This window comes from Theropithecus gelada, chromosome 4, assembly GCF_003255815.1.
Source record: "Theropithecus gelada isolate Dixy chromosome 4, Tgel_1.0, whole genome shotgun sequence".
Taxonomy (NCBI): Eukaryota; Metazoa; Chordata; class Mammalia; order Primates; family Cercopithecidae; genus Theropithecus; species Theropithecus gelada.
In genome coordinates, this window is record NC_037671.1 from 88,520,353 (window position 1) to 88,547,991 (window position 27,639).

General features: G+C 42.7%; 3 protein-coding genes and 1 long non-coding RNA gene across 10 annotated transcripts in view; 2 read left to right on the top strand and 2 right to left on the bottom strand.

Annotated features, from left to right (window-relative positions):
• The window catches only part of ANKRD6 (ankyrin repeat domain 6), a 202,799-nt gene extending 195,086 nt beyond the window's left edge, over positions 1-7,713 (top strand). For 3 of the 4 annotated variants that reach the window (XM_025384541.1, XM_025384543.1, XM_025384540.1), the window contains 3 exons: positions 1,255-1,368; positions 3,101-3,227; positions 4,422-7,713. In XM_025384541.1, coding sequence (XP_025240326.1) covers positions 1,255-1,368; positions 3,101-3,227; positions 4,422-4,993 — 813 coding nt within the window. In that variant the 3' untranslated portion in view covers positions 4,994-7,713. The remainder of the gene's footprint in view (positions 1-1,254; positions 1,369-3,100; positions 3,228-4,421) is intronic. The other variant, XM_025384542.1, reaches the window with a different exon arrangement.
• The window catches only part of LYRM2 (LYR motif containing 2), a 38,869-nt gene extending 24,951 nt beyond the window's left edge, over positions 1-13,918 (bottom strand). The window contains exons 1-3 of one of the 3 annotated variants that reach the window (XM_025384545.1): positions 13,841-13,918; positions 12,933-13,073; positions 12,268-12,561 (exon numbers count right to left, since the gene is read on the bottom strand). In XM_025384545.1, the coding sequence (XP_025240330.1) occupies positions 12,481-12,561; positions 12,933-13,073; positions 13,841-13,885 (267 nt within the window). In that variant the 5' untranslated portion in view covers positions 13,886-13,918 and the 3' untranslated portion in view covers positions 12,268-12,480. Of the gene's footprint in view, positions 1-12,267; positions 12,562-12,915; positions 13,074-13,840 lie in introns of those variants that run through there. The other 2 variants (XR_003119217.1, XM_025384546.1) reach the window with 2 other exon arrangements.
• Positions 13,722-27,639, top strand: part of LOC112623852 — a 52,373-nt gene continuing 38,455 nt past the window's right edge. The window contains exon 1 of the long non-coding RNA XR_003119218.1: positions 13,722-13,805. This is a non-coding gene — a long non-coding RNA (uncharacterized LOC112623852). The remainder of the gene's footprint in view (positions 13,806-27,639) is intronic.
• The window catches only part of MDN1 (midasin AAA ATPase 1), a 185,658-nt gene continuing 175,982 nt past the window's right edge, over positions 17,964-27,639 (bottom strand). For both annotated transcript variants that reach the window (XM_025384538.1, XM_025384537.1), the window contains 7 exons: positions 26,492-26,607; positions 25,777-25,951; positions 23,716-23,789; positions 23,492-23,606; positions 22,019-22,082; positions 20,511-20,653; positions 17,964-19,369 (listed from right to left, as the gene is read on the bottom strand). In XM_025384538.1, coding sequence (XP_025240323.1) covers positions 19,181-19,369; positions 20,511-20,653; positions 22,019-22,082; positions 23,492-23,606; positions 23,716-23,789; positions 25,777-25,951; positions 26,492-26,607 — 876 coding nt within the window. In that variant the 3' untranslated portion in view covers positions 17,964-19,180. The remainder of the gene's footprint in view (positions 19,370-20,510; positions 20,654-22,018; positions 22,083-23,491; positions 23,607-23,715; positions 23,790-25,776; positions 25,952-26,491; positions 26,608-27,639) is intronic.

Genomic DNA, 27,639 nt, shown 5'->3' on the forward strand with positions numbered 1-27,639 from the left:
TCCTCCTTCCAAATCGCTGAGAAAGGACCCTGGCCCCCTTGGGTCAGATGCTCATACCTGAGCCAGTCAGTGTGACCTGTGAACAAAGCAATGTATACCTACCTATGGCTGCTCTTGAGAACAGCCACCTGGAGGAAGCGGTGAAGGGAGTGGGGAGAATAGGCCAATCCTGGAAAGCAGGAGGAGCACAGTTCACAGGAAAACATGGACTGAAGAGGAAAACAGAAGGTGCTCACCACGTCTCCAGAACTGATGTTTCTTTCAATGTTTTGAACATCTGGGTGTGGAATGCCACACGTGTTCCTGACAGGAGGGGAGCTCACCAGTGGGCCTTCGCGGATTGGCTTTTCCTAAACATAGTTCCTTTCATTCTTTGGTCCTTGTCAAAGCAGTGAAAGTTTGGCCCTCCTAGGTGTGGGGGATCCCACAGGAAATGCCAAGATGAAGGGGACTTCAGAAGGAAATGTGATTAAAAAGTGACAACTGCTTGTTCTCTGAAGCAATCCTTTAAGTTCCTTCTACACTCTTCTTACATACTTTAGCTACTTCCAATGAAGCACCAAAAATATTTGCTCACTGGAAAAGCTGGATAAAAGCTCCTTTTACTGCCTTGTAGGCAACCACTAACATTTTTTAAAGTGGGGGTTGGGGAAGAGAAAATCTCCATACTTTGAGTTGTAGTTTTTCCTTACAGTAGTCTGGGAAGTAATGTTTTAAGGCCTACAAGGCCTGCATGGGCTCAGGTTGTGTATTTACTAGATATTCAGAGTTTCTTTTTTTTTTTTTTTTTTTTCTGACTCACTGCAAACTCTGCCTTCCAGGTTCAAATGATTCTCCTGCCTCATCCTCCCAAGTAGCTGGGACTACAGGCATGTGCCACCACACCCAGCTAATTTTTGTATTTTTAGTAGAGACGGGGTTTCGCCATGTTGGCCAGGCTGGTCTCAAACTCCTGCCCTCAGGTGGTGGGAGTATGGCCCACCATGCCTGGCCTGTATATTCATAGTCCTTATACCTCTTAAACTTTAACAAATGAGATTTTTTTTAAAAAAAGAAACATTGGCCTCATAGAAGCATGCTCAAGAATTCTGAAAAAGTTCCATGAGTCCTATATGCAAATGGAATCGGATAAGGGGTTGAAGTTTGCGTGCAGGGGCTCCTACTTGGTTCCCTGAGCCCCTCTGCAGGAGCTGAGAAACCAGGGCTCACCCTGAGATCATCTCAGTCTTGCACTCTGCTCCCCTTGACTCCTAGATGCGTGTTTTGGACAAGCTGATGGTTGAGCGACTCTCTGCAGAGAGGACAGAGTGCCTGAACCGCCTGCAACAGCACTCAGACGCGGAGAAGCATGAAGGGGAGAAACGGCAGGTAGGAACCAGCATCTGCCAGTCATTATGACTTACCACACAGGCCCACTGAGCTCAGACAGGCCTGCCACTGAAAATTCGGAGGCTGAGATTCCCTAAGAGCTTTTGCATTATGTAGTGTATCATTTTTTATAATACTGAAATGAGGTTAATAGAAAAGAACCCATAGTTCTGTTTATGTCCATGACTGAATATGCTGGCCACAGATGAAGACTGAACATGCTGGGGAAGATGCCATTTCTGTCCCGAACTCATTCCATGTATTGTGCATTTGTTAGGCCATTATAGTTTTAGAACAAGACAGTTTCTACCCTCAGGGAGTTTACTGTCTCACCAAGATAATAGACATGGAATGGGTACAGTGGGTGTGTGAGAACTCAGGCTTTGTAAGCAACCAGAAGTACTTGGTTTGGAAGATTTGGGTGGTTTTGGGTGGTTGAGTTTAAGGTGGCTCTAAGTCACTTAATGAAGATTGTAGACAGCTCTGCTTGGGTGCCTGCTGTGGCCTATAGGAGGGTGGCTTAGTCTGTCTGTGTTGCTATAAAGGAGTACCAGAGGCTGGGTAATATACAAAGAAGATAGTTCTGTGGCTCATGGTTCTGCAGGCTGTACAAGAAGCATGGTGCCAGCATCTGTATCTGGTGAGGGCCTCAGGAAGCTTCCACTCATGGTAGAAGGTAAAGGGGAGCTGGTGTGCACAGATCACCTAGCAAGACAAGAGGCAAGAGAGACACGAGGGAGGTGCCAGGCTCTTTTAAGCAACTAGCTCTTTCAAAAAGTAATAGAGTGGCCAGGTGCAGTGGCTCATGCCTGTAATCCCAGCACTTTGGGAAGCCAAGGTGGGCGGATCACGAGGTCAGGAGATTGAGACCACTCTGGCGAACACAGTGAAACCCCACCTCTACCAAAGATACAAAAAAACTAGCTGGGCATGGTGGCAGGCGCCTGTAGTCCCAGCTACTTGGGAGGCTGAGGCAAGAGAATGGCGTGAACCCGGGAGGCAGAGCTTGCAGTGAGCCAAGATTCTGCCACTGCACTCCAGCCTGAGCGACAGAGCAAGACTCTGTCTCAAAAATATAAAAAATAAAAAAAATAGAAAATAAACTAACAGAGCAAGAACTCACTAACTGTGAGGATGGTACCAAGCCAGTCATGAGGCATTCACCTTCTTGACCCAACCCCTCCCATGAGGCCCCACCTCCAGCACTGGGGATCGAATTTCTTTTTTTTTTTTTTTTGAGACGGAGTCTCGCTCTGTCGCCCGGGCTGGAGTGCAGTGGCTGGATCTCAGCTCACTGCAAGCTCCGCCTCCCGGGTTTACGCCATTCTCCTGCCTCAGCCTCCCAAGTAACTGGGACTACAGGCGCCCACCATCTCGCCCGGCTAGTCTTTTGTATTTTTTAGTAGAGACGGGGTTTCACCGTGTTCGCCAGGATGGTCTCGATCTTCTGACCTCGTGATCCACCCGTCTCGGCCTCCCAAAGTGCTGGGATTACAGGCTTGAGCCACCGCGCCCGGCCTGGGGATCGAATTTCAACGTGAGATTTGGAGGGCTCAAATATCCAAACCATAGCAGTGGGCAAGCCATAACTTTTGGGTTAGATGGTATCCTCAACTGTTATAACTGAAAAGTCCATCCTTGATGCTTTAATTCATAAACCATGTATCAAATTCACTTGATTCTTCTGTTACTTATTTGTGGGTTTTTTGTTTTTTGTTTGTTTGTTTTTTAGATCTCCTTGGTGGATGAATTAAAAACTTGGTGCATGTTAAAGATTCAGAATCTGGAGCAGAAGCTTTCTGGAGATTCTAGGGCCTGCAGAGCTAAATCCACACCATCTACTTGCGAGTCCTCTACAGGTAACCCACATACAGAGAGCCCTTTGGTCCAAAAGGAACACGACCAGCAGCTCCTGTTCTCTCCTGCACTGAAAGGCAGAGTCCGTAGGATGCAGCTGCGGGAAACACTGGATGGTCGAGCGCACCCTGTAGGGGCAAGGACTGTATTTGCTCATAACCGTATACTCAGTTGCTATATAGTAATGAAGCACTCATTTATGTGCTTAAACTTATTTGAATAAAGGAATTAAAGAATTGTTGATTGGTGATAACATTGCTTTGAGTACGGTGTTGATGGTATCAGAGTGGACCCCAAAGATGAGAGGTGATGAAGAGCCATCAGTCTCCTCAGCAGGGCTCTTCCTCCCTTGCCTTTTGTGCCTTTTACCTCTTTCTTCTCTTTGATCTACCTTTTACTTTTGTCCAACTATGCAAATCCTCATTAAACAGTAGTTCTTACATCGAACTTGCCCCGGTGCTAGATAGGAATTGCTGCAAGCAAACCATCTTTACATTAGCCACAGTGATTATACTCAATAATGACAATTTTGAGGACATGCAGAGCTTGGGTAACTAGGCCTCAGTGGGGGATTTTGATGTAAGTGTTTTGTGTTGCCACAGGCCATCTCTGGAACTGTGTTTTCATCTTTGTGCCAACAACATGGGGAAACATCCCAGGAAAATGTTTTATGCTAGGACTACTCTTGGAGCTTGTCCTGGAGCTCTGGGTGTGGAAAATGGGGCCTCCTTTCCTAATTGGAGCTTGGGTCAAGCAATTAGTACACTGGTAGGGAATAGGCCCAGACATTAGAGAATGGAAATACATATTCTCATAGATAAATGTCCAAATCTACTTTGAGATACTTGGTGAGCGGCATCATCCTTAGGCATTAGGAAACAGGACCAAAGCCTTCTCAGGTAGATTGAGGCAGGCTGAAGGAAAAGCTAGCAACTTTTTTGGCTTAAATGGTACCAGTGTGGCTAACACAGAATCCATGAAAGCTCTGACAAGCCAAAGTGATCATCAGAGGAGACAAAGTGGGAGGGAGGAACAGAAAGGTGAGAAAAGGCTCAGAGGAGACGTTACACATGGTGTGTGGTGATGGAGAAGACTGGTGATTTACAGCATCCTTAAGACTCTCACATACCGACCCGCAGCCATATGACTGTGTGAATGTGGATTTGCCCTCATGTTTGTTTTCCTTCTGAAACCAGGTGTGGATCAATCAGTGGTGACTGCAGGTCCAGCAGCAGCTTCTGACAGCTCCCCTCCAGTGGTTAGGCCCAAAGAAAAGGCCCTCAACTCCACTGCTACCCAGAGACCGCAACAGGAGCTGTCGTCTTCTGACTGTACAGGCTCCCGACTGAGGAACGTCAAGGTCCAGACAGCCTTGCTACCCATGAATGAGGCAGCCAGATCTGATCACCAGGCTGGGCCCTGCGTCAACAGAGGCACTCAAACTAAGAAGTCGGGGAAGAGTGGGCCAACAAGGCATCGTGCCCAGCAACCCACAGCCAGCAGCACCTGTGGGCAGCCGCCACCAGCAGCAGGCGGCGAGCAGACTGGCCCTCACATTCGGGACACCTCCCAAGCTCTGGAGCTTACCCAGTATTTTTTTGAGGCTGTTTCTACCCAGATGGAAAAGTGGTATGAAAGGAAGATTGAAGAAGCACGCAGCCAAGCCAATCAGAAAGCCCAGCAAGACAAGGCTACATTGAAGGAACACATTAAAAGTTTAGAAGAGGAACTTGCCAAACTAAGGACTAGGGTGCAGAAGGAAAATTAGCACCAATAAAGAGGAAACACGAAAGGATTCTTGAAGATTTCGTTTTGCAACTGCATAATAGCTATGCCCAAGGAGTCATCTATTGTATATATTGCAGATTGGCCTTTTTAAAGAAAAATCACTAATTCTACAATGTGCCAGGTACATGTTTCCTATGCCCGGAAGTTATGAAGACCTCAACAATTAAACTGAAACCAGGGGAAGCTTGCTTAGTTTTGGGTTTCATTATAAACTCTTAGCCTTAGTCCAGGTTAATCTGAAGTTTGAAAGCTCAGATTAAGCAAGCCATGCCAGGAAACTGGATGATGTGTAAGCCTAGACTCTAAAAATCAAGATGTGTGAAATAATGTAAGTCAAAAGCAAGAAAAACTTAATCCCGTCTGAACTCAAGTAGTCATTCATATAAATTTGAACACACCTGCTGTGCCTAGACAAGTGTCTTTCTGTAAGAGAGCTGTCACTCTGAGACGTGCCAAATAAACCCTGTTTCTCAAATGTGTAATTCTCCAACTGCTGACATTTTAATCCATGAAAAGTTACTAGATTTTTGAGGAGAAATATTTTCATGATGTCACAAGATCCAGTATATCTTATGATAAAATTTATTGAAAAGTCAGTTTATTTAAATAATGAATAATTGGCTAACAGCTCTGGAAACAATGAGATCAAAGGAGAAAGATTCAAATTGTTTGATATTTTCTGTATTTTCAGTCAAAAAATCAGTTATAGTGATTTTAAAGCAGATTAATGGAAAAAACATTCATGTAACAATTACCTGAAGATTTATAACCTATTCTTAAACCCAATTATATCAGAATACCTTTCTGAATTTGAGATTATTGCTCTACATTTTATAAAGTATAAGGCTATTTTTCGAAAGTATTTCATTTTGAATTGTCATTAAAGAACCTCAAAAGCTTTCTACTGCTTTGCAGTGACTATGTCAAGGCAAAATATTCAATAACTCAACTTAGGCCCCACTGTTCCCCAGCTTCATGGAGGCCTGAAGACTTTACTTTGCTCCATAATGAAATATAAACACAGAAACAAAGTTGTACAAGTAGCTTGGATATGTTGAAACTTTGGACAAGCTTCTTGTGCTTTGGAATATGGGATTTATATTCATCTCCTCAATATCCCATGTATACATAGAAACTTCAATTCTATTTCTGTAGACACAGGAACCTAGTGACTATTGAATGTAATTGTGAATACAATGCTGCTCGTTGAGCCAAAGAGAAGAAATGATATATTAACATGGGGACACCAAGAAAAACAAAGTATGCTTTTATTCCCTTTGTCGAGCTCACAGTTTTGGGTTTTTTTTTTTTTAAAATAATGACAATCCATAGATATAGACATTCCTAAAAGAAAAAATATATAATTCAGTACATATATGTCACTGTTACAGACCTGAATATGGAATGAATTTGATGTTTTTGTTTGATTTTGTTGAGATAGGGTCTTGCTCTGTCACCCAGACTGAAGTGCAGTGGCATGATCACACCTCACTGCAGCCTTGGCCTCTCAGGCTCAAGCGATCCTCCTGCCTCAACCTCGCAAGTAGCTGGGACTACAGGCATGTGCCACCAGTCCCGGTTAATTTTTTGTAGATATGGGGTCTCAATATATTGCCCAGGCTGAAGTTGATGTTATTTCAAGTTGATTTTCTTGTGTTTGAGAGCTTGTCTTGTTCTCAACTACTACGCAGGTAGACAGTCTTCCCCCAGAGACTCACTAGATTGCAATACAGAGGCACTCTCTCATTTCCCTATTGTTCCTAATACAGAATTGTAGAGCTGGAGAGTACCTTCAGTTTTCTAAATCTATTCTCAAACAGGATATCACTAACCTCTTTAGAATCATTCTTCGGTATACATATCAATTTATTGAGAACTGCCTAATACTCAAAAGAAATGAAATCCCAAGTTCAGTAAGCTGTGTTCCAAGCCACAATTATTTTCACTTACCAAAATATCTCCTGTTACCTCAAGGTATCCTTGTTGAGGAATGCTGAAAACTAAATTTTAAGTATAAAGTCTAGACCATAGAGTGCTTTGGTGGGAGTATTTTGATTATATACCTCCTGCCTATCAGAAGCAGGCAGCTAATATTGTGAACTGAGTATTTTTGTCAAAAGTCACAGGGAAGAGACTACAGAAGAATGAGAAAGGTCAAATGGACCTAGTGTGGCTGACCACATGGATCTTGTCTCTTGGAGGTCTGTTGTAGAAGAGAAAACACATAGAGGTGAAGACACAGAACAGGCTCAGTCAGCATCCTTACCCAGAGATGGCAACATCTATTAAGACCAATGCAATACCTTTTCATCTTCAACAAATGTTGTTTCGTCTGTTTTTGATCCTTGGCATTGTCAAAAACTTAGCTGCAGGTCCAGTGTATATTTTTCCTTATTTTTCCCTTTTAGCTATCTGCTAAAATGAGTAAATGCCACAACTGTACTTTTCCAAAGAAACAGAACTATTGACAATTTATAGCCTGTCATGCAGGTCATGTTTCAAATCAAGGCTGAAATTTTCAACAGCTATGGGAAAAACTAATGTAAAACAGAAACATTGTACAATATTAGTGTTTTTTAAAAGAAACTGTTAGTGCATTATTGAGTATACTAAATATCTGTGAAAGATTAAATGTATTAGTTCTAATCTTACTTTTGATTTCGGAAGCCCAAAATAAAGGAAGTGTTATTTTCATGGTTATGCCTTGTTTGTGGAGTCAAGTGTTGATATACTTGAGGCATATTATGTCTTCTAATTAATATTTTTATCACCTTGAATTTGTGTCTCTTCCAAACATTAAACTTTAACATACTATGGATCTTAAATTCCTTATTAAAAAAATGAAGGTGTGAATACTTTGTTTAGCTTACATTTTAATTTATTGTGGTTGACCACATTTTATGGCTCCTGAGTGCCTTCACCCAGCTACATGTTACCCTGTATCTATAAAAGTGTAAATTAGAGTAAATACATTGGCTGTAAAGTCACGATCAGTTGCTCTCCACCAAAAGCAAAACAAAACTGCTGAAATGTGGCAAGGTTTCTCAGTGCAAGCTTAAATGTTTAAACTGTTGACCATTTGGAAAATACTGGACAAAGGGGAAAGACAAAACATCATTTGCAATAAAGGTTATGCAAGGCAAGGCGTTATACTTTTTGACTAAGTTATTCTTAAAAGTTAAATGCAGTTCTTCTTTGAAGTCTGGATTATAAGTCAATCAAAGACAAAACCAGTTTGAAAAACGTTTTGTATTCTACAATACCTTTTATGAGTAAGAGTACAATATACATTTTTTATTTGTAATTTTATTTAAGGAGAAATACTCTTTCCCTTTGATATGACTACATTTTATAAACATCAAGGAATACGTTCTGCTGTCTGCAATTTTAGAAAGTCATTCCATTCTGGGTGACAGAATGAGGTAAGGCTGTCTCTTTAAAAACAAAAACTCACATCTGTAATCCTAGCACTTTGGGCACCCAGGCAGGTGGACTGCTTGAGCCCAGGAGTTTGACACTAGCCTGGCAACAAAGTGAGATTCCCCCTCCTCTCTACGAAAAGTAAAAAAATTAGCTGGTCATGGTGGCACATGCCTGTGGTCCCAGCTACATGAAAGTCTGAAGCAGGTGGATCTCTTGAGCCCGGGAGCTCAAGGTGGCAGTGAGCCATGTTCGTGCCACTCTCCAGCTTGTGCAACAGAGACCGTCTCAAAAAAGTCATCTGTGTGTTTCTTGCAGGCACATTTATGACAATGTACCATGAATTTAAAATTTCTAACTTGATGGCACATTTTTACTTTTTTTTGAGACATAGTCTCACTCTGTCACCCAGGCTGGAGTGCAGTGGTGTGATCTCAGCTCACTGCAACCTCTGCCTCCCGGGTTCAAGATGAGGCAGCCCTCCTGAGTAGCTGGAATGACAGGCGTGTACCACCAGGCTAGGCTAGCTAGTGGCCTAGCTAGTCTTGAACGCCTGACCTCAAGTGATCCACCCACCTCAGCCTCCCAAATTGCTGGGATTACAGGCGTGAGCCACCACGCCAGGCCCTGATGGCACATTTTAAAAGGGGGGAATGACATAGGGGCAATTAATATTTATATAATAAATAGCTTTAGCCACTTCTTATGCTACAAAGCTCTGTACTTAAATTTTTTTACTATAAAAGGATCAATTTATTGTGGTTCAGATACATAAACTGACATTCAAACATCTTAAACTTTAGGAACAAAAGTTTAACATTTAAACAAAGTACAGTTTTCAGGAAACATCCAGAAAGTAATTTGTCTAATCCAGAGTACTGACAAAGATTGCTTCATGATAAAGTGTGTTTCACCAGCATTTTTTTTTTCATTCCTCCATAAAAATCACTGGCAGTTTGATTCAGACCAACTTCATAATGATTGTGGCTCCGTACCTTAGAAAAAACTGCTAAATAAATACCTTAGGTTAACCAACAAGATTGGCCTATAATTCAGAGGGTATCAGCAAAGCATATAAGTGAGGAAATTAAATTGTTCTTTAGAGATGATGTAAAAGTGTGTCGATTGCAGTACTTTTCGCCTCTGACAGATTATTCAATTGTCAGTGTTTTACTTTTTTCTGGGGGCGGGGAGGGGAGGGAGGGTCTTGCTCTGTTCCCAGGCTGAAGTGCAGTGACGTATTCATGGCTCACTGCAGCCTCAACTTCCCGTGCTAGACGCGATCCTCCCGCCTCCGCCTCCTGAGTAGCTGGGATGACAGGCACCTGCCACCTTGCCAGCTCATTTTTTAATGTTTTGTAGAGGCAGGGTCCCACTATGTTGCCCAGGCTGTTCTCAAACACCTGGGCTCAAGAGATCCTCCTGCCTCAGCCTCCCAAAGTGTGGATTACTCGCGGAAGCCACCGTGCCCGGCCTTACCTGCTTTAGAAAACAAACAAACAAAAAAACTTAGGTTTTCTTCGAGTCTGTGCTAGTTGCATCTTGCAAATGCAAACCACATAGGCTCTTCAATGAAAACCTTTCCATGCACACCACTGTTAGGAAAAGCATCATTAAATCTGACTTCTATACCCATAAAAGGATGATTCTGAGTTTCAAGATTTTAGATTTACTAGAGATAGCCTGTATTTATCAATCATGTCACACAAAAATATTTCCAAAGTGTTCTCTGTTCAGAAATGTCACAAATGCTTCTGTCAGATCATTTTGCAACAGGTTAATACTTGTCTACATAAAAACCTGAAAATTGGCACAGGTAAGCACTTTGAATTAGTAGATTACCCCCATGCAACAGTATGCAGAATTATTTTGTCTCGTGGGCTCTGAGGCTCTGGGGCTCTGGGAGGTAGAGGTGGACCCTGACAGTCCATGTCACCAACATCCACATTCAGTTGATGCCTCTCCTCAGGCACAGTCCAGTACTGGATACCATTTATCATTCTGCAAAATGCTGTCTACATCTTTCAGGTGCTGGTCATTCTTAGATTAGCTTCTTAGCTGTACTGTTCATGAACAGAAGACTTCAATTTTCAGGATGGATGATTCCAGCATCTTCCACAAGCTTTCACTTTCACATCTTTCACTAAATTGTTATAAATTTGTTCTCCTTCAAAAGTGCCCTGAAGTCAACTTTGGTTGTAATGTATTTGTCTCTGACGTATTCTTCAAATTCTTTTTTTCCTGTCATTGGAGGAGAACTGCACCCAGAATCTTATTTTTTCTACTTCCGCGTGAATGTGAAGGTACTCACAGAGGTTGCATCCAGAAGTCTCCCCTCTTCTTTCTGGTAAGTGCTTCAATGTGCTCATTAAGCTTCTCTTTCTCTTCTCTTTCCAACAAAGATCTAGATGCCCAGTGGTGATCTTTTTGATGAGTCCTCTACCAAACGATGACACATGTGAAGAACGTACCTGAACAACCCTCAGGGATAATGCAGGATTTTTCGGGAAAGTTCCAGGGTATCTCCTGGTGTCAGTATACTTTCAGTCCTACGCCTCAGAGTATTTTTTTTTTTAATAACAGCTTTATTGAGATACAACTCATACCTTACATTTAAAATGTACAATTCAGTGGATTTGAGTGTATTCAGAGTTGTGCAGCCTACACCACAAGCTAACTGTAGTATATTTTCATCACCCTGAAAAGGAACTCTACACCCATTAGCAGTTACTCCATTTCATCTACAGCAAGCCTAGGCAACCACTAATCTTCCTGCCTATTCTGGACATTTCGTATGAATGGAATCATCATGTGATCTTTTGTGACTGGCTTCTTTCACTTAACGTTTTCAAGGTTTATCCATGTTTAGCATAGTTTAGCATATATAAGTCATTTGTTTCTTTTTAGTGCCAAATAATAGCTATGGGCATAGGAGTAGAATGGCTAAATTATACAGCAGCTGTTTCATGTTTTGAGGAACTGACAGTCTGTTTTCTGAAGTGGCTACACCATTTTACATTCATTCCCACCAGCAATGTATGAGGGTTCTCTAATTTCTGTACATCTTCACCAACACTTACTATTATTTCTCTTTTTAATTACAGCCATTCTAGTGAATGTGAATCTCAGGGTTTTTTGTTTGTTTGTTTGTTTGTTTTTTTTGGAGAGTCTCACTCTGTCACCCAGGCTGAAGTGCAGTGGCACGATCTCAGCTCACTGCAACCTGCACTTCCTGGGTTCAAGTGATTCTCCTGCCTCAGCCTCCCAAGTAGCTGGGACTACAGACATGCACCACCACGCCAGGCTAATTGTTGTATTTTTAGTAGAGATGAGGTTTCACCATGTTGGCCAGGCTGGTCTTGAACTCCTGACCTCAAGTGATCCACCTACCTCGGCCTCCTAAAGTACTGGGATTATAAGCGTGAGCCACTGCACCCGGCCTCCTAGTAGTTTTGATTTATACTTCCCTAATGATTGTGTCCAGCATTTACTGGCCATTTGTTAGTGGTTTTTTCTTTTTTTCTTTTTTTTTTTTTGAGACGGAGTCTCGCTCTGTCGCCCAGGCTGGAGTGCAGTGGCGCGATCTCAGCTCACTGCAAGCTCCGCCTCCCGGGTTCATGCCATTCTCCTGCCTCAGCCTCCCAAGTAGCTGGGATTACAGGCGCCCGCCACCTCGCCCGGCTAGTGTTTTGTATTTTTTTTTTAGTAGAGACGGGGTTTCACCAGGTTAGCCAGGATGGTCTCGATCTCCTGACCTTGTGATCCGCACATCTCGGCCTCCCAAAGTGCTGGGATTACAGGCTTGAGCCACCGCGCCCGGCCGGTTTTTTCTTCTTTTAAAAACTGCTGAGACATCCATAAACATTTTCAAAATGCAGGGTATGTTTTTCAGTGTTAAGGCAACTGTTTTGATGTGTTTTCCTTTGCTGTCTATCACCAAATACTGTACATACAAATAGAAAGACTGGGCTTTGTGTTGTCCATTGTTAATCCTAAATGCAACGAAACACATGGAGACTTAGAAAATCCTTCAGAATAATGCTATAGTTAAGATTTTGCTAAAGCAAGTGATTTTTCTAACTCCTTGAGCTGCATATTGCCTTGAGTAATCATCATCCGGATTGTATCCTGTAGAATAAAGTGAAATCTGGTTATTGTTTTACCTGGTTAAACAAGGTATAGCTATACCGTTTTATTTGTTAAAATCAACAACCAATACTACGTATTTGAACTGCTGTCTTTTAGAAAAGACAAAAGATTTCCACATCCATACATATAAAACGTACAACATAAAAGTCGTGATAATGCTGAAGAGTGTAGATACAGCAATATTAAATTTTAAAACATCATTTAAAATCGGTAACATTACAAGCAATGATCAAGATATACCAACTCAGTGGCACTATATTCCAAGATGTCTGCTAAACTTAAAAAAAAAAAAAAATTCACTGATCAATAAAAAGGGTTAGGATCTATCCTCGCCATGATTTTGTTCTCACCTCTTCGGTGGCACTTTTGTTTCTTTTGAATTCTTCCCTTGCCCAATCCTTCAGGTATTTGCGATCAGAATCATTTGGAACTTGCCGAATTGTTTGCAAAATCCTTCTGTAGAGGAGAAGAACTTGTTGCCTTCTTATGAACTGTAAAAGGGAGGAGCAATAGCAATTACTTCTGCACAATCGCCAGCCTGAAAAGTTCTACTTCAGCAAACCGAGCTGCAACCAGAGTCCTCGTTGGTCAATTTTGAAAAAGGCAAAGAAAAACTTTTTTCTTTTTCCGCCAGGTGCAGTGGCTCAGGCCTGTAATCCCAGCAGTTTCGAGGCCGAGATGGGAGGATCACTTGAGCCTAGGAGGTCTAAGCTGAGGTAAGCCCTCATTGTGCCACTGCACTCAGCCTGCACGAGAGTGAGGCCCTGTCTCAAAAAGATGTTTTAAAGAAAGCATCACGAGGTTCATCTGATCTTTCTGCTTACTGCTGTCAAATCTAAGAACCACTAAAAAATCAGCTGACTACCGGGCTGAAAAGGGCTGCCAGTCTCCTAGAAGTTGTTATTACAACGACAGCACTTTTTCTAAATTAACAGTTGTTCAAATCTTTGGTAATCTCATTTGCCGTTTGCCACAGCTCAGTGCAATAGAGAGTAGTCTTTACCGTGGGCACTGAGCAGCTGATGCACCGGGACTCCGGGAAATCAAGCACCTGACGCGTCTCACGCGACCGCACCAAACCAAGCAAGCCGCCCGTGCCTCCCGTCAGGCCCCGCGAGGCGAAGCACCGCCCCGCAGGCGAGGGCGCGCACGGCGCGTCAGGACCCCGGAACCCGCCCCGTTGGGTGGAGAGAGAGATGGAGAATCCAGAAGCTCAGACCCAGGTAAGCTGCTCGGGAAGGCAGAGAACCGCCGGTACCTGCTTTAACGTTAGCGTCGCTGGGGGTAAGCGGGAAGCAGCCATGTCAGCCAGAGGTCCGCCGGAGCCTCAGCGCGCAGAAGCGGAAGTGGAGTCCGACCAAGGGGTGTGGCGAGCTCGGTTTCCTAGGAGACGGCCCGGGGTTGCGCTCTGACTGAGCGCGAGACTTCGGGACTGAGCCCTAGGGTTAGGAGCCGGTTATGGGGTGCGCTGGCCGGCCGGTTTTCTCGTCGGTAAAATAGGATAGCAGTGCACCATAGGGTCGTTGCGATAACGAAAGAAGAAAGGTAGGACACTTAGCACAGTTCTTGGTAAAGAGAGTTCAAATGAAAGTGAAGGAGGCCGCGCGGTGGCTCTTGCCTGCAGTCCCAAGACCTTTGAGAGGCCTGTAAGGTGCCTGTAATCCCAGCTCCCCGGGATGCTGAGGCGGGAGAATCGCTTGAACCCGGGAAGTGGAGGTTGCAGTGAGCCGAGATCGCACCACTGCACTCCAGCCTGGGCGAGAGCGAGACCCTGTCTCGGGGGGGGAAAAAAAAAAAAAGTTAAGGTTTTTTTGCGGGAAAGAGGTGAAAACGTATTTGAATGTTCTTTCGAGCCTTTAAAAATGTGTATAGTTGAAAATACTAAAATTGAAAGTGTTGATTTCTTTTACAATTTGTGTTGGTTTTTTCTCTCTCGTTTTCGTCCTGTTCTTTTGTAGCGCAAGCGTTTTCCGGGAGCGGTGGTCTTCACGATCCTTTGAAACAAAGCTTCTGAATGGCTGCTCCACTGGAGTCTTAAGCACTTTCATCACTAATAACGAGGAGCCTAACATCCCTAAGCCTCAGGCTTTTGCTTTTATTTCCTCATAGCTGTTTTATCTTTCCCACAGTACACACCACACACCTTCAGGTTAAATCACTAGAAGTGGAGTTAGCGAATCTTTGCTATATTAATTTTCCAAGTATTGTTGTGTCAAATTAAAATAAAACCAAAAATTTCATTCAATTTCTAGTTTACTGGGGACTTGCCTGCCTCGCCTGTTGGCATCCTGGGGCTCCCTATTCCTGGCTATGTTCTGGCTATTTCCCCTCTCCTGGCCTGTTACCTCCCCTGTAAAATGAAATACAGCATCTACCTCAGTTGTGTATCTCTAATGTACTGAGAACAGGTCCTGGCACCTGTAAGAACTCTGATCACTGGTTCTTTTGAACTTTACCAGGCATTGTATGAATGATGCTAACTGCATGACCATCTTATCAATAATATATATCAAATTTTGTCTAATACATTAGCTGTAATAGTTAACTAACTTTTTAAAAGGAGTGAAGTTAAATACCCCTTGCCTTTTTAAATTATACTGATTTTGTGAATTGTTCATGACTTGGGTCCGTTTATGAGGAGGACTTTTCTTTTATATGGGCTCTATATTTTGTTTTTGTCATTTATACATACATACATAAACTTTATGCAATCATGTATTTTTGTGCCTTTTGAGGCTTTTCATTTCCCATTCAGACCTTTGTAATTCATTTTTAAAAATCATTTTTTAAAAATATTGACTCTATCTAGAATTTACTTTGGTTTATAGCATCATGTGGATCTACGTTCTTTTCTAGATGTTAAGCTGTAGCAATACCATTTATTACATAACTTATTCCTTTTTCGGGGCTTTATGTAATGGATGCCTTTTTGACTCTGATAAATTTTTTAGTGTCTGAGTAATCTGTCCAGAATTGTTTCATTTTAGGGTTTTTAATTTTTGTTTTATATGTATGTTATTATTTGGCAGGACTTTAGTTTCTTGTAAAAAATTCATTAGTACTGTTCTCCATAACCTTTTGTATCATTTCCCTCCAAATCATCTTGTGATCTTGATTGGAATTTTGAAATAGTGTTGAATCTATTCATTAATATGTGAGAAGACACTTTTACATTATTTCTTCTTCCCATCAAGAAACACTCAGACCGGGCGTGGTGACTCACGCCTATAATCCCAACACTTTGGGATACCAAGGTGGGTGGATCACCTGAGGTCAAGAGTTCGAGACCAGCCTGACCAACATGGTGAAACCTTGTCTCTACTAAAATACAAAAAATTAGCTGGGACTGGTGGCTCACGCCTGTGGTCCCAGCTACTTGGGAGGCTGAGGCAGGAGAATCGCTTGAACCCGGGAGATGGGGGTTGCAATGAGCTGAGATTACACCATTGCACTCCAGCCTGGGCAACAAGAGCAAAGCTGTTTCAAAAAAAAAAAAAAAAAAAAAAAAACTCACTCATGCTAGACACTGGTAATGTTATAAGTCATATACGCTCCTTGCTCAAAGACTCATGCTTTGGACAGAAAAACCTCTAAGTTCAATATAGTGCTAACAAATAATGTTGCGGTTCATACTGTGGGAAATTATTCTTCCTGGAGGGCTTGTCTGAGATAGGTATTTGGCAGAAACGCAGAATCACTAAGAGGATTCCAGACAATACATGGAAACACTGGCAGGGATGCTGGGAGAGAAGGGACAGGAGAGTCAAGCAAGAGCCTCGTAGGTCACATGAAGCAGCTTGAATATTACCCTCTTCACAAGGGAGAGCTTTGAAGGGATTTTCAGCTAGAGAACTTTTAGAAAGATCTTGGATGTTGTGAATAGCAATGAAGTGAAGCAAGCAAAGAGAAGTTACTGGCCAGGATACCATTGAAGTAGTCCCTGCTAGAGATGAAAAGAGCCCCAGTCACAGTGGAGTGGTGGGAGGGGGAGGGATGGGATAGGATAGGATGTCCAGAAGCCTGACTGGACAAGATGATTAATTTGATTGGGGTATAGATAGAGATGGAGAAGGAAGCAAAGCAGATGGATAGGTTAAGTCCCAAGTTTGTAAACAGGGCAGCTGTTGGAGTGGTCATCCCAGATGGGGAATGTTGAAGGAATGGGTTTGGGATAGGTGAATTAGAGAACAGAGTCACATTTTGAATGTAATGCATTTGAAGAGTCTTTTGCCTAAGTACAGCCCCAGCAGATGTCTGAATATAATTGAGAATACCAAAGAGTACACTTCCTGGACCCTTGAATGGAGAATTTTACAGTCCTTTTGCTTCAGTCTGGAGGCCACAGGAGTGGTCAAGTTGTCCAAAGTGAGATTTTATTGTTGTTGTTGTTGTCTTGCTCTGTTGCCCAGGCTGGAGTGCAGTGGCACAATCTCAGTTCACTGCAACCTCTGCCTCCTGGTTCAAGCAGTTCTCCTGCCTCAGCCTCCCTAGTAGCTTGGGATTACAGGTGTGCGTCACCATGCCCAGCTAATTTTTTGTATTTCTAGTAGAGATGGGGTTTCCACCATATTGGCCAGGCTGGTCTCAAACTCCTAACCTCAAATGATCCACCCACCTCGGCCTCCCAAAGTAGTGGGATTATAGGCGTGAGCCACCGCACCCAGCCCCAAAGTGAGATTTTTAAGACAGCATGGAGGACTTTTGTGTTCTGCTGTCCATTGCTTAAATATCAGAAGTTACCTACTTGGCCAAGGCCAGGGGGATGGGCAGGATGGCACAAATGTCAACTATCAACATGGCAGATTAATGTATCACCACTCCTGCAAGCCCTGTTGGCAGCACAAGTTGAAAATGGCACTGTTGGGTTCCTGCTTCCTGGAATTCCTACTGTCCGTGATCTCATAAGCTAACCCAGGGCCAAGAGAATCACTCTGGCCACACCAGTTTGGGAGGTCTAAGATGGAGCTTCCAAAGGCAGATATAATAGATTGCAGCACTGTCATAATATTGGTGTCCTTCCCTCCCAGACTCAACCCTACTGGATGAGTAAACTGCCTGCCCTGTAGAGAGCTTTAGCCAATGAAATGTGAATGGATGCAACATCATTTATGGAGGAGAATTTTTAGAAGCCTCCTTACAAGGCTCCACCAACTCACCCTTTTCATTCTGCTGCAAAGCCAGTATATTATAGCTCAGCCTACCATGGACATAAATGCAAATGATAAATCAACCCTTGTAGTAAAAGCAACATTGAAGTTGGAAGGTCATGTTAGCACAGCATAAACTAGTAACAGCTGACTGATCCAGCAGAGAAGATCAGTCCCCTAGCGTACCTTTTACAATCCTGTCATCTTCCATTAAGAATAGTCACAAATTACATAAACAGTGATATATGTTTTAATAGTTTTCAGAATATAAGCTGCATAGCTTTTTAGAATAAAAAATAATGATATAACTTCAGGTCCATGCTTTGGGACACTTGGTTAAACAACAGGGAATCTGTGTCTTTGATGACCACCTCAAAAGGGTGGCAGACTTCACAGTGTAACTTGGAAACAGACAAGGAGATAGATGATTACATCATGACATATTGCCTACAAAAGAACATTCTGACAGAACATTAAGTAGAACAGAGCACACAGTTTCAAGTATTCAAGCACTGCTTTCTGGCCAAGAAAAAACTGTCTAAAAATCAGTTTCTTTTGACTGGAGCTGCTGAGTTCTGGACACGGCATTTCTTTCCCAGAATGAGACTGGCTCAGTCCAGCTTGAAAGCAGTGTGAGGAATGACTCTTCCTCTTAATCATTAAGAAAAAAAAATGAACTAAACAAATAAATTACTACAACAACAGGGACCATGGCACTGAATGAAATAAAGGGGCAGTCACCTTCCCATCATTGCATAGTCTCCCGAAGCAGCAAGTGTGAAAGAGGATACTGAAAAGCCACTTCGTTTTTACACAGCCCAAGGATCGTTTTTATGGATGACTTGGGCTCCTATAATGTCCGGTTGCTTTATGAGAACACACACACACCACATTCTTCCTACCCTCTAAGAGAAGGTAATACCTTTCACAGTAAGAAAACACCACCTGATACTCTCCAGAAACTGCAGCTGTCTCGACCACTTGACAGCTTTTGGGTACACACTGTGGGCTTGGCAAGGCAGAGCTTAGAGCAGGGTCAAAAGGGCAGCTCCCTTTAGTCCTTTATACAAAGGACTGTCAAAGTCCCATGCTCCCGGCAGCATCTCCTCAAGGCACAGGTGCCCAGATCCCCTGCAAAAGAAAACAGGCAGCTGGGCTCCAACAGTGGGGTATGACCTCCATCCAGGTCAGGGCTTCTGAGGGAGGGAAGAAGGATAACTCTTCTCTAGTTACGAGTTCAGGCACCTGCTGCTGCTTCCAGGTTTGGTATAAAAACCTTAGCCCAGACAAAGCCAGGAGTCAGAGTGTGTTCTCTAGGCTGTAAGATCACGTTATATAAAATAAAAATATTACAATAAAATTTTTTTGTAGTTGTCCAAAAGGGAGCACCTGGGTAAGCAATGTGACCTTCTGAGCATGGTTAAGTCTCACTTTGGACACCTCTTTCTGTTCTATGGGTGGTCAGAGGCTGTCACCAACTCAAACCACTGTCTGAGGGCATCGCTGAGTGTCTCAGGAAGTGCGTTTACATCTCGAAGAATGATATAGTATGGGAATGGGAACTCTTCCATGTAGGATCGGATTTCAGGCATCTCTCCAGGTCCTTTAAATATCGGTACTTTAATGTCCAAGATAGAATCCTGTCAACAAAAGACATCATGAAATGGGGAGGCAGCGATTAAACCAGCATCCTTAGCTAGCTCTTCTGTGATCTCTTTTGCTAACAACTTTTACATCTGCTGTGTCTTATTCCTGCATATGAACCTAGCTTTTATTACTAAGTAAAAGAATTTTCAGAACTCTACCAAGAAGGAGGTAGATGTCTTTCTGAGTACCCCTTCCAGGAGGATGGACACTGAAAAAAAGGAAAAGGGACAGATAGGAAAATCTACTTTCCCGGGCCGGGCGCGGTGGCTCAAGCCTGTAATCCCAGCACTTTGGGAGGCCGAGACGGGCGGATCACAAGGTCAGGAGATCGAGACCATCCTGGCTAACACGGTGAAACCCCGTCTCTACTAAAATACAAAAAAAAATTAGCCGGGCGAGGTGGCAGGCGCCTGTAGTCCCAGCTACTCGGGAGGCTGAGGCAGGAGAATGGCATGAACCCGGGAGGCGGGGCTTGCAGTGAGCTGAGATCCGGCCACTGCACTCCAGCCTGGGCAACAGAGCCAGACTCTGTCTCAAAAAAAAAAAAAAAAAAAAAAGAAAATCTACTTTCCCTACAGTGGTGTCTCCCCACCATCCACTTGGAATCATTCACACTAAATCTTTACCTTCCTATCAAGGCCTTAATGTGACTCGCAGAGACAGTGCTTCCCTGGAACAGAACTGCCCTGTAGGCATATTTCACTAAGACGACTGATGCTTCTTGCTGTGAGGAGGGCTGCTGAGACATAAGTCAGTGTGGAAACACCTGATCTCCCTTTCAAAGTGGTCAGTACCCATTATCAAAGCTGCAATACCTGCACTGACTGTGCATAGAGGGCAATGATGACCCACAGAGGATGGTCATTCTGAATCTTGGCTCTCCCACTCATTACCTATAACCACTATGTGTTTCAGTTCCTTCAGTGTAAAGTGGGAATAATGATCCCTACCTCACTGGCTTACTGCAAAGATTAACAGAGAAAATACAAGTGCCTACAATGGTACTTGACAGAATATCATGAATGCTGGGAGTTCTCAGTATGACTGAGTGATCCAGGCCATATTTCAGATTGAACAGGTTGAAGGGAATCCCCACTTTATCTCCAGAAAAGGTGGCTTTTAGTAGTCACTCACCCGTGAACTGGGATTGTCCAATACAACAAAGATGACAAAGATGTTCGCATTCCGGGCAGCCTGAACCGCTGCCAGGACTCTTTCTTTGCCCTCAAGGAAGAGGCCTCGCCCATCAGAGACTACCAGGAGGAGTTGTGCAATTTCTGTAGACCATATAAGAGGAAGCAAGGGAGTAAAATGATCAGCCATTTTTAATAACTCACAACTACCCAAAGTAGGACAAATTAATGTAGACTTAGTCTGTACTATTAAAGCTAAACAGACTTCTAAAGCTGATGAATTCTGGGTACAAACCTAAGGGACCTCTGATGAGATCTATCCCTTAGAATGCCTGAGTCAGAGACAAGGCATAATAAGGGATACTAAGTACACTTCTGTCAGTATAGCAGAATTTCTCAATAGTGTTTCAGGAAATGTTAAATTCTACTCAACTTCAATTGTAGAGCAACATACTGTAGATGAGAATTAAAACACTAGTTTTATGGCTATAAACTTTAAAAATGATAGTACTGAGTAGGGCATTAGAAGAAAGTAGCCAAATCAGAAATCTGGAACTGTGTCTTCCAAATTTCAGTCACCACATATAATCACCTTTAGACTTCTGTTAATTCCTTGTACCCAATTTCTGTATTTTTTTCCCCTTGAAATTTGACTTGTTTAAACAAAACCAAATAGAAAGGAACCATAAACACTGAATAAAATGTTTTAAAATTTTTGCTACACAGTGTTTCCAGCTAAAGATTATATAGTACTTGAGTTGAGGGTGGGCTGTTTTCGCAAATGTTGAGGGGTGTGAATAACTTGCTTCCATCAAAATCTGAAGCTTCTGCATGATACACTGAGAACACTGAGAGATTTTTGTAAAGAACTAAAGAAATGGCATGTTTCAAGCCCCCAAAGTAAATGTGGTTGGATTAGCTGGCTGTTAAATTATGTCCTTCTCTACTCTCCTCTGTCATTAAAATATTAGAGAATACAGTACTCGAAGGGGACTGGTTTCAGGACACACCCCTCACCCCTAGTATACCAGAATACACACATATTCAAGTCCAGAGATGGCCCTGGAGAACCCACATACATGAAAAGTTGGCCCTCCATATACTCAGGTTTCACATCCCTCAAATGCTGAATTTTCAATCCACTTTTGGTTGGAAAAACTCCATGTGTAAAATAGACCTGAGCAGTACAGACAAACCTATGGTATTCAAGGGTCAACTGTAGTCTTTATATTTAATTCCACACACTTTGCTCCTTTCTCTCACAAATCTGAACTCTTATGAAATAGTTAGTGTCTAGATCCCGCATTGGTTATAAGCTTCATGAGTACAGGTTCAAAAAAAATTTCTGAATGAATAAATAAGTAAAAATCAGCTCCATCGATTTATGTCTTTTCCTGTGGAGCACAGCTGTTAAAACACAGTGACGGGGCATTGAGCTGAAGCAAGCAGCTTGGGAATACAGAGTACAAGAAAGCGTTTTGTTTAGGAAGAGGAAGGCATGCAGCTCACCTGGACTGATGTTCTGTGAGAGCTGCTGAGCGGCTGCAAACATGCTGGCAACAGACTCTAGAAACTAAACCGGAACCAGAAATAGACAATTACAAAACTATGTAAATGCTCTTCCCATCGTCAGAGAGACTGATAGTACTTCTGACACTGAAGTGATTATCAGATAACCACCTCAGGTTTATAGACCATCAACTAACTGTCCCTTCTGGCCACATGTAGTTAAAAAAGGAGGATCCTTGGATACAGACATTCTGTTTTATTATTTTTTGAGAGAGGATCTGTGTCACCCAGGCTGGAGTGTAGTGGCACGATCTCACCTCACTGCAGCCTCAATTCCTGGGCTCTGCCTCAGCCTGCCACCAAGTAACTAGGATTACAGGTATGTGCCACCACACCCGGATAATTATTTTTATCTTTTGTAGAAATGAGATCTATGTTGACAAGGCTGGTTTTGAATCCCTGGCCTCAAGCAGTCCTCCCACCTCAGCCTCCCAAAGTGCTGGGATTACAAGTGTGAGCCACTATGCCTAGATGATACAGGCCTTCTCAAGCACAGGTGAGACTTTTCTCTAACATATAACCCACTAGAGTTCTGGAAGATACCCCAAAGTAAAAGAAGTGCTTCTCTGGGGCATAAGAAATCAATAAGTTGCTCAAATAAACCAAACAGTGTCTTCTTTCAAGAACAGAAAACAACTGAGCAAAAGAGAAGGCAAGAAAATACAGAATGTCCAGGGCAGCCTAGAAAAAGCAAACTGAATCAGAGCAGGACCCAGGAGAAATATGATCTCATGCTCTGTTTTGAACTTGTGTTCTCCTGAGTAAGTCACTGGCTTTATTTCATATCATTTCTTCTCTAAGCTTAATGAGGGAGAAAAATAGGTCTTGGCCCACCTGATAAGTGTATGGGAGATGGGTTTGTTTTTGCAGAATGTTCCAAACTACTCAGAAAAACAAGCAGGGAGCTAGAAAACCAATGATGCAAAGTCAAGTGATCTCTGAGGAAGTGAGAAAAAGAAGTCATACCTTGTTTTATAATGGATGCCAAGGAAGCTTCTATTCCAGTGGTACCCAGGCTGAGATTTAGGACTATCCCTGTCCTAATACTGCATGGGATGGAGGGGCGGTTCTCAGCCCAGCATGGTGGTAATCCCAACAATTCGGGAGGCCAAGAAGGGAGGATCACTTGAACACAGGAATTTTAGACCAGCCTGGGCAACAAAGTGAGACCGTGTCCATACAAAAAAAAAAAAATCAGCCAGACATGGTAGCATGTGCCTGTAGTCCTAGCTACAAGGCAAGAGGACTGCTTGAGCCCGGGAGTTCAAAGTTATAGTGAGCTATGATGGCGCCATTGTACTCTAGTCTGGGTGACAGAACGAGACCCTGTCTCAAAAATAAAAATTGTTCTCCCTCCTACCTACACCAGTTTAAAAATAACTCTGCAGAAGACATTTTATTTCATCCTCTTACCTGAGCAATCTTGGTTTTCTTTTGTTGGAATTTGCAGAGACGTAGAATCTGGGACCCAGAGTAATCACTGAACTGCTCATGAAATGGGTGTAACAGCTTTACAGATTCTCCAAAACTTGGGGAAGGAAAACCAAATACAACAGGAGTTATTTTTTTGCTGTGTGATCAAAATAACCAAACAGGTTATGAAAAGTTTTCACAATGAAATTACAAAGCAACCTTACCTACACACTGCAATCTGACCCACTTCCAGGAGGGTTAGAGCATTTCCAATCACAGCCAAAGATTCAAATGCAAGCTGTGAATTAAAAGTTAATGACATCAGGAATCAGAGTATCCTCTAAACCAGAGCCTCTCGACTATTTTTTGCATCAAGATTCCTAAAGAAAACATTATTTTTTTTGTTCGACAAGTAGAGGAATAACATGAATAAGGCTATTCTAGTCACAACAAACCCTGAGGCTTTGGTGGCCTGGTACCACAAATGTTGAAACCTAGAATCCATTACACTGATAGGAATGGTCTCCTGCAGACATCGAATAAAAAGTGACCTTGAGGGCCAGGCATGGTAGCTCACACCTGTAATCCCAGCACTTTGGGAGGCCAAGGAGGGAGGATCACTTGAAGTTCAGGAGTTCAAGAGCAGCCCAGGCAACACAGCAAGATCCCACATCTGTGGTCCCAGCTACTTGGAGACTGAGGTAGAAGGATCACCTGAGCCCAGGAAAGTTGAGGCTACAGTGAGCCACCTGGGCCTGGGCAACAGAGTGAAATCCTGTCTTCAAAACAAAAACAAAAACAAAAAACATTTAGCCAGGCATGTTGACACACACGTATGGTCCCAGCTACTCAGGAGGCTGAAGTGGGTGGGAGGACTATACTGCTTAAGCCCAGAAGGTTGAGGCCACAGTGAGCTATGATCATGCCACTGCACTCCAGCCTAAGCAAGAGAGCAAGACCCTGTCTTTAAAAAAAAAAAAAAAAAGACCTTGAGAAATATGGTCCATGAATTTTTCTTTCTTATTTTTTGGACCTACATAAAGAGTAACCTCTTGTAGGTAACAAATTTTAAAAACTAATTTAAAATCCATTTATATATATGTAGTCAGATCAGACTGTATAACCATATCAGAAAATTTCATTACCATTTGCAATATGACAAAAGAACAGCTGAGTATTCTACATCTATTATTTCATTTAATCTTCATAACAATTCTGCAAGTATGAGGTTATTACTGTTCTGTGTGTGCTTGTAAATATATATATATATATAAAACATACATGTAAATATATATATATATTCCTCACTTTTCAGAAGATGAAACCGATACATAAGAAATAAGTTGCCCAAAGTCACATGTTAATAAATGGAGCTGGGATACGAACCCAGGTTCAGAGGCTACACTTTTTCCAGCAAAACATACAAATTTTAGGCTGCTCATTAGCCCATGCATCACTGCCCAAAACAAACACTCTTTGGCATCTGTAATGGTGGTATAAGTTTTCTATTCAGGCTCCTAAACTTAATATTAGCACTGATAGAACAATAACTCTGGATAATTTCAGACATAAAAGAAATGTATCCTAGATACATACTTAAACTATTTAAGACTATGCAGTAATATCTGAAAACTGATTTTTTTTAACAGTACATTGTTGCATTTTCTGCAAAATAAGCACTATCAGGTTTACTTATTCTGCAACTAGACAGTTAAGAACAAACAGCAGGGTAGGCCGGGCGCGGTGGCTCAAGCCTGTAATCCCAGCACTTTGGGAGGCCGAGGCGAGTGGATCACGAGGTCAGGAGATCGAGACTATCCTGGCTAACATGGTGAAACCCTGTCTCTACTAAAAATACAAAAAAAAAACTAGCCGGGCGTGGTGGCGGGCGCCTGTAGTCTCAGCTACTTGGGAGGCTGAGGTGGGAGAATGGCGTGAACCCGGGAGGCGGAGCTTGCAGTGAGCCGAGATCACGCCACTGCACTCCAGCCTGGGAGCACAGCGAGACTCCGTCTCAAAAAAAAAAAAACAAACAAAAACAAAAGAACAAACAGCAGGGTCAAGAAACAAAACAACTTAAAAGACCTACAACAGTAAGAAACTAACACATCTGAGACATCCTAAAATTGCCCTTTTGAACTCTTTAAATCTTAGGTCTTATCAAAGATGGTTATCACATTCTCAAAACAGGCCTAACAGGTATTTCAAAATCCATTTTGGCGGCCCAAGGAACATGGTTTGATGTTAATTTTCTATCAAACCGCCACTACATTTCTCTTCCTTACCTGCTTGGTATGGTTGTCTACCATACTAGAAGAGTCATCGATAGCCAAACAAATCTGATACTGGCGTTTACTGGGCTTGGTCCTTCGAAGCCAAATCTTGTCTTTCCGAAATTGACTAGCAATATATGGAATGACTTTCCGTATGTTCAGTCGTTTCCCAGTTCGATAGTCTCCTCTATTTATTCAAACAGGGGCAAAAATTAGTTAACAACTTTTAATTCCTGAGAATTTTTATTAAGGACAAAAATCACATTAATAATACCTTAAAACCAATACCAAGTAACTTGGAACCTGGTACATAGAAGTGTTTCCGTCAATTGAGGACTAAGTGCAGGATCTTCTTGACCTCTAGCCAGAAAAACTGGACTTGTATGTGGCAATAATAATTAGGTCCTTCCAGACACATTTTTAAAAATTAAGAAAAAATACACTAAATATGAATGATTTTGGACATCTTTGAAAAGATCTAGGTGAGTTAACACCTGTAGCAAGTGAATAACTCAACATGTAACAAGGTGATCAATGCAGACACCCAGAAACTTTTGTGCGAGATAATAATAGGAAAACAGGGTAAGGAACAGCATACTGGTGCCCGTACAGCAGAAGAGGCAACCTAGAAGCTGGCACTATGAATGGTTAGCTGCTGAGTTCAACAGAATCACGAAGCTGCCATCTTCTCAGAGCACTGTGAGGCCTTCCAGAGGGAAAGACTTACTTCAGCTTGGCTGCCTGGGTAGGCTCTAATATGAGACGAAGCTCTTCACATAACCGTTGTGAAAGAGGTGCTGTTAGGATCAGGTAACTCTGCCACATCTCAGCAGCAACCTTCTCCTGTGACAACAACAAAATGTAAGTTACCCTCAGAATGTCAGAGCCAACCAAGTCTTCTAGCAAGATGCAGGCCTTAAGCAAAGTGGTAGAAAATGACCTGCATGAACTTTCTCAACAGAAGCACTTTAAATCTTCTCCCAGCAAGCTACCATGTAATTTACTTGATTAAAAATGTCTCTCCTTCCAGCCGCAGGCGGTGGCTAATGGCTGGTAATCCCAGCACTTTGGGAGGCCAAGGTGGGCGGATCACTTGAGGCCAGGAGTTCGAGACCAGCCTGGCCAACATGGTGAAACCTTGTCTCTACTAAAAATACAAAAAATTAGCTGGGCATGGGGGTGGGCACCTGTAATCTCAGCTACTTGGAAGGCTGAGGCAGGAGAATCACTTGAACCCAGGAGGCAGAGCTTGCAGTGGGTCAAGATCACGCCACAGCACTCCAGCCTGGGTGACAGAGTGAGACTCCGTCTCAAAAAAATTAAAAATTAAAAAAAAGAAAAAGAAAAAGAAGAAAAGTCTCTCCTTCTACCCACCCTTCTAAGTGAGAAAGAATGAAACAAGGCAGTTAATTATTGGAATTCATGACCAAATCAATGCCTTACTCATGTCACCTACAAAGAGTAAAACGTGCACCCTTCATATGGGGAGGGAGATGTGAATGGGTAATTTTGGCACCAGCAGATCCAGCTACTTATTGGTGGATTCTCAGTCATGTTTCAAAAGTAAAAGTGGGTGGGCTATGGTGGTTCACGCAGGTAATCTCAGCACTTTGGGAGACCAAGGCAGGTGATCACCTGAAGTTTGAGACCAGCCTGGCCAACATGGTGAAACCCCATCTCTACTAAAATACAAAAAAATTAGCCGGGCGTGGTAGCAAGTGCCTGTAACCCCAGCTACTGAGGAGGCCGAGGCACGAGAATTGCTTGAACCTGGGAGGCAGAGGTTGCAGTGAGCCGAGATCGCGCCATTGCACTCCAGCCTGGGCGACAGAGCAAGACTCCGTCTCACAGAAAAAAAAAAAAAAAAAAAAAGTA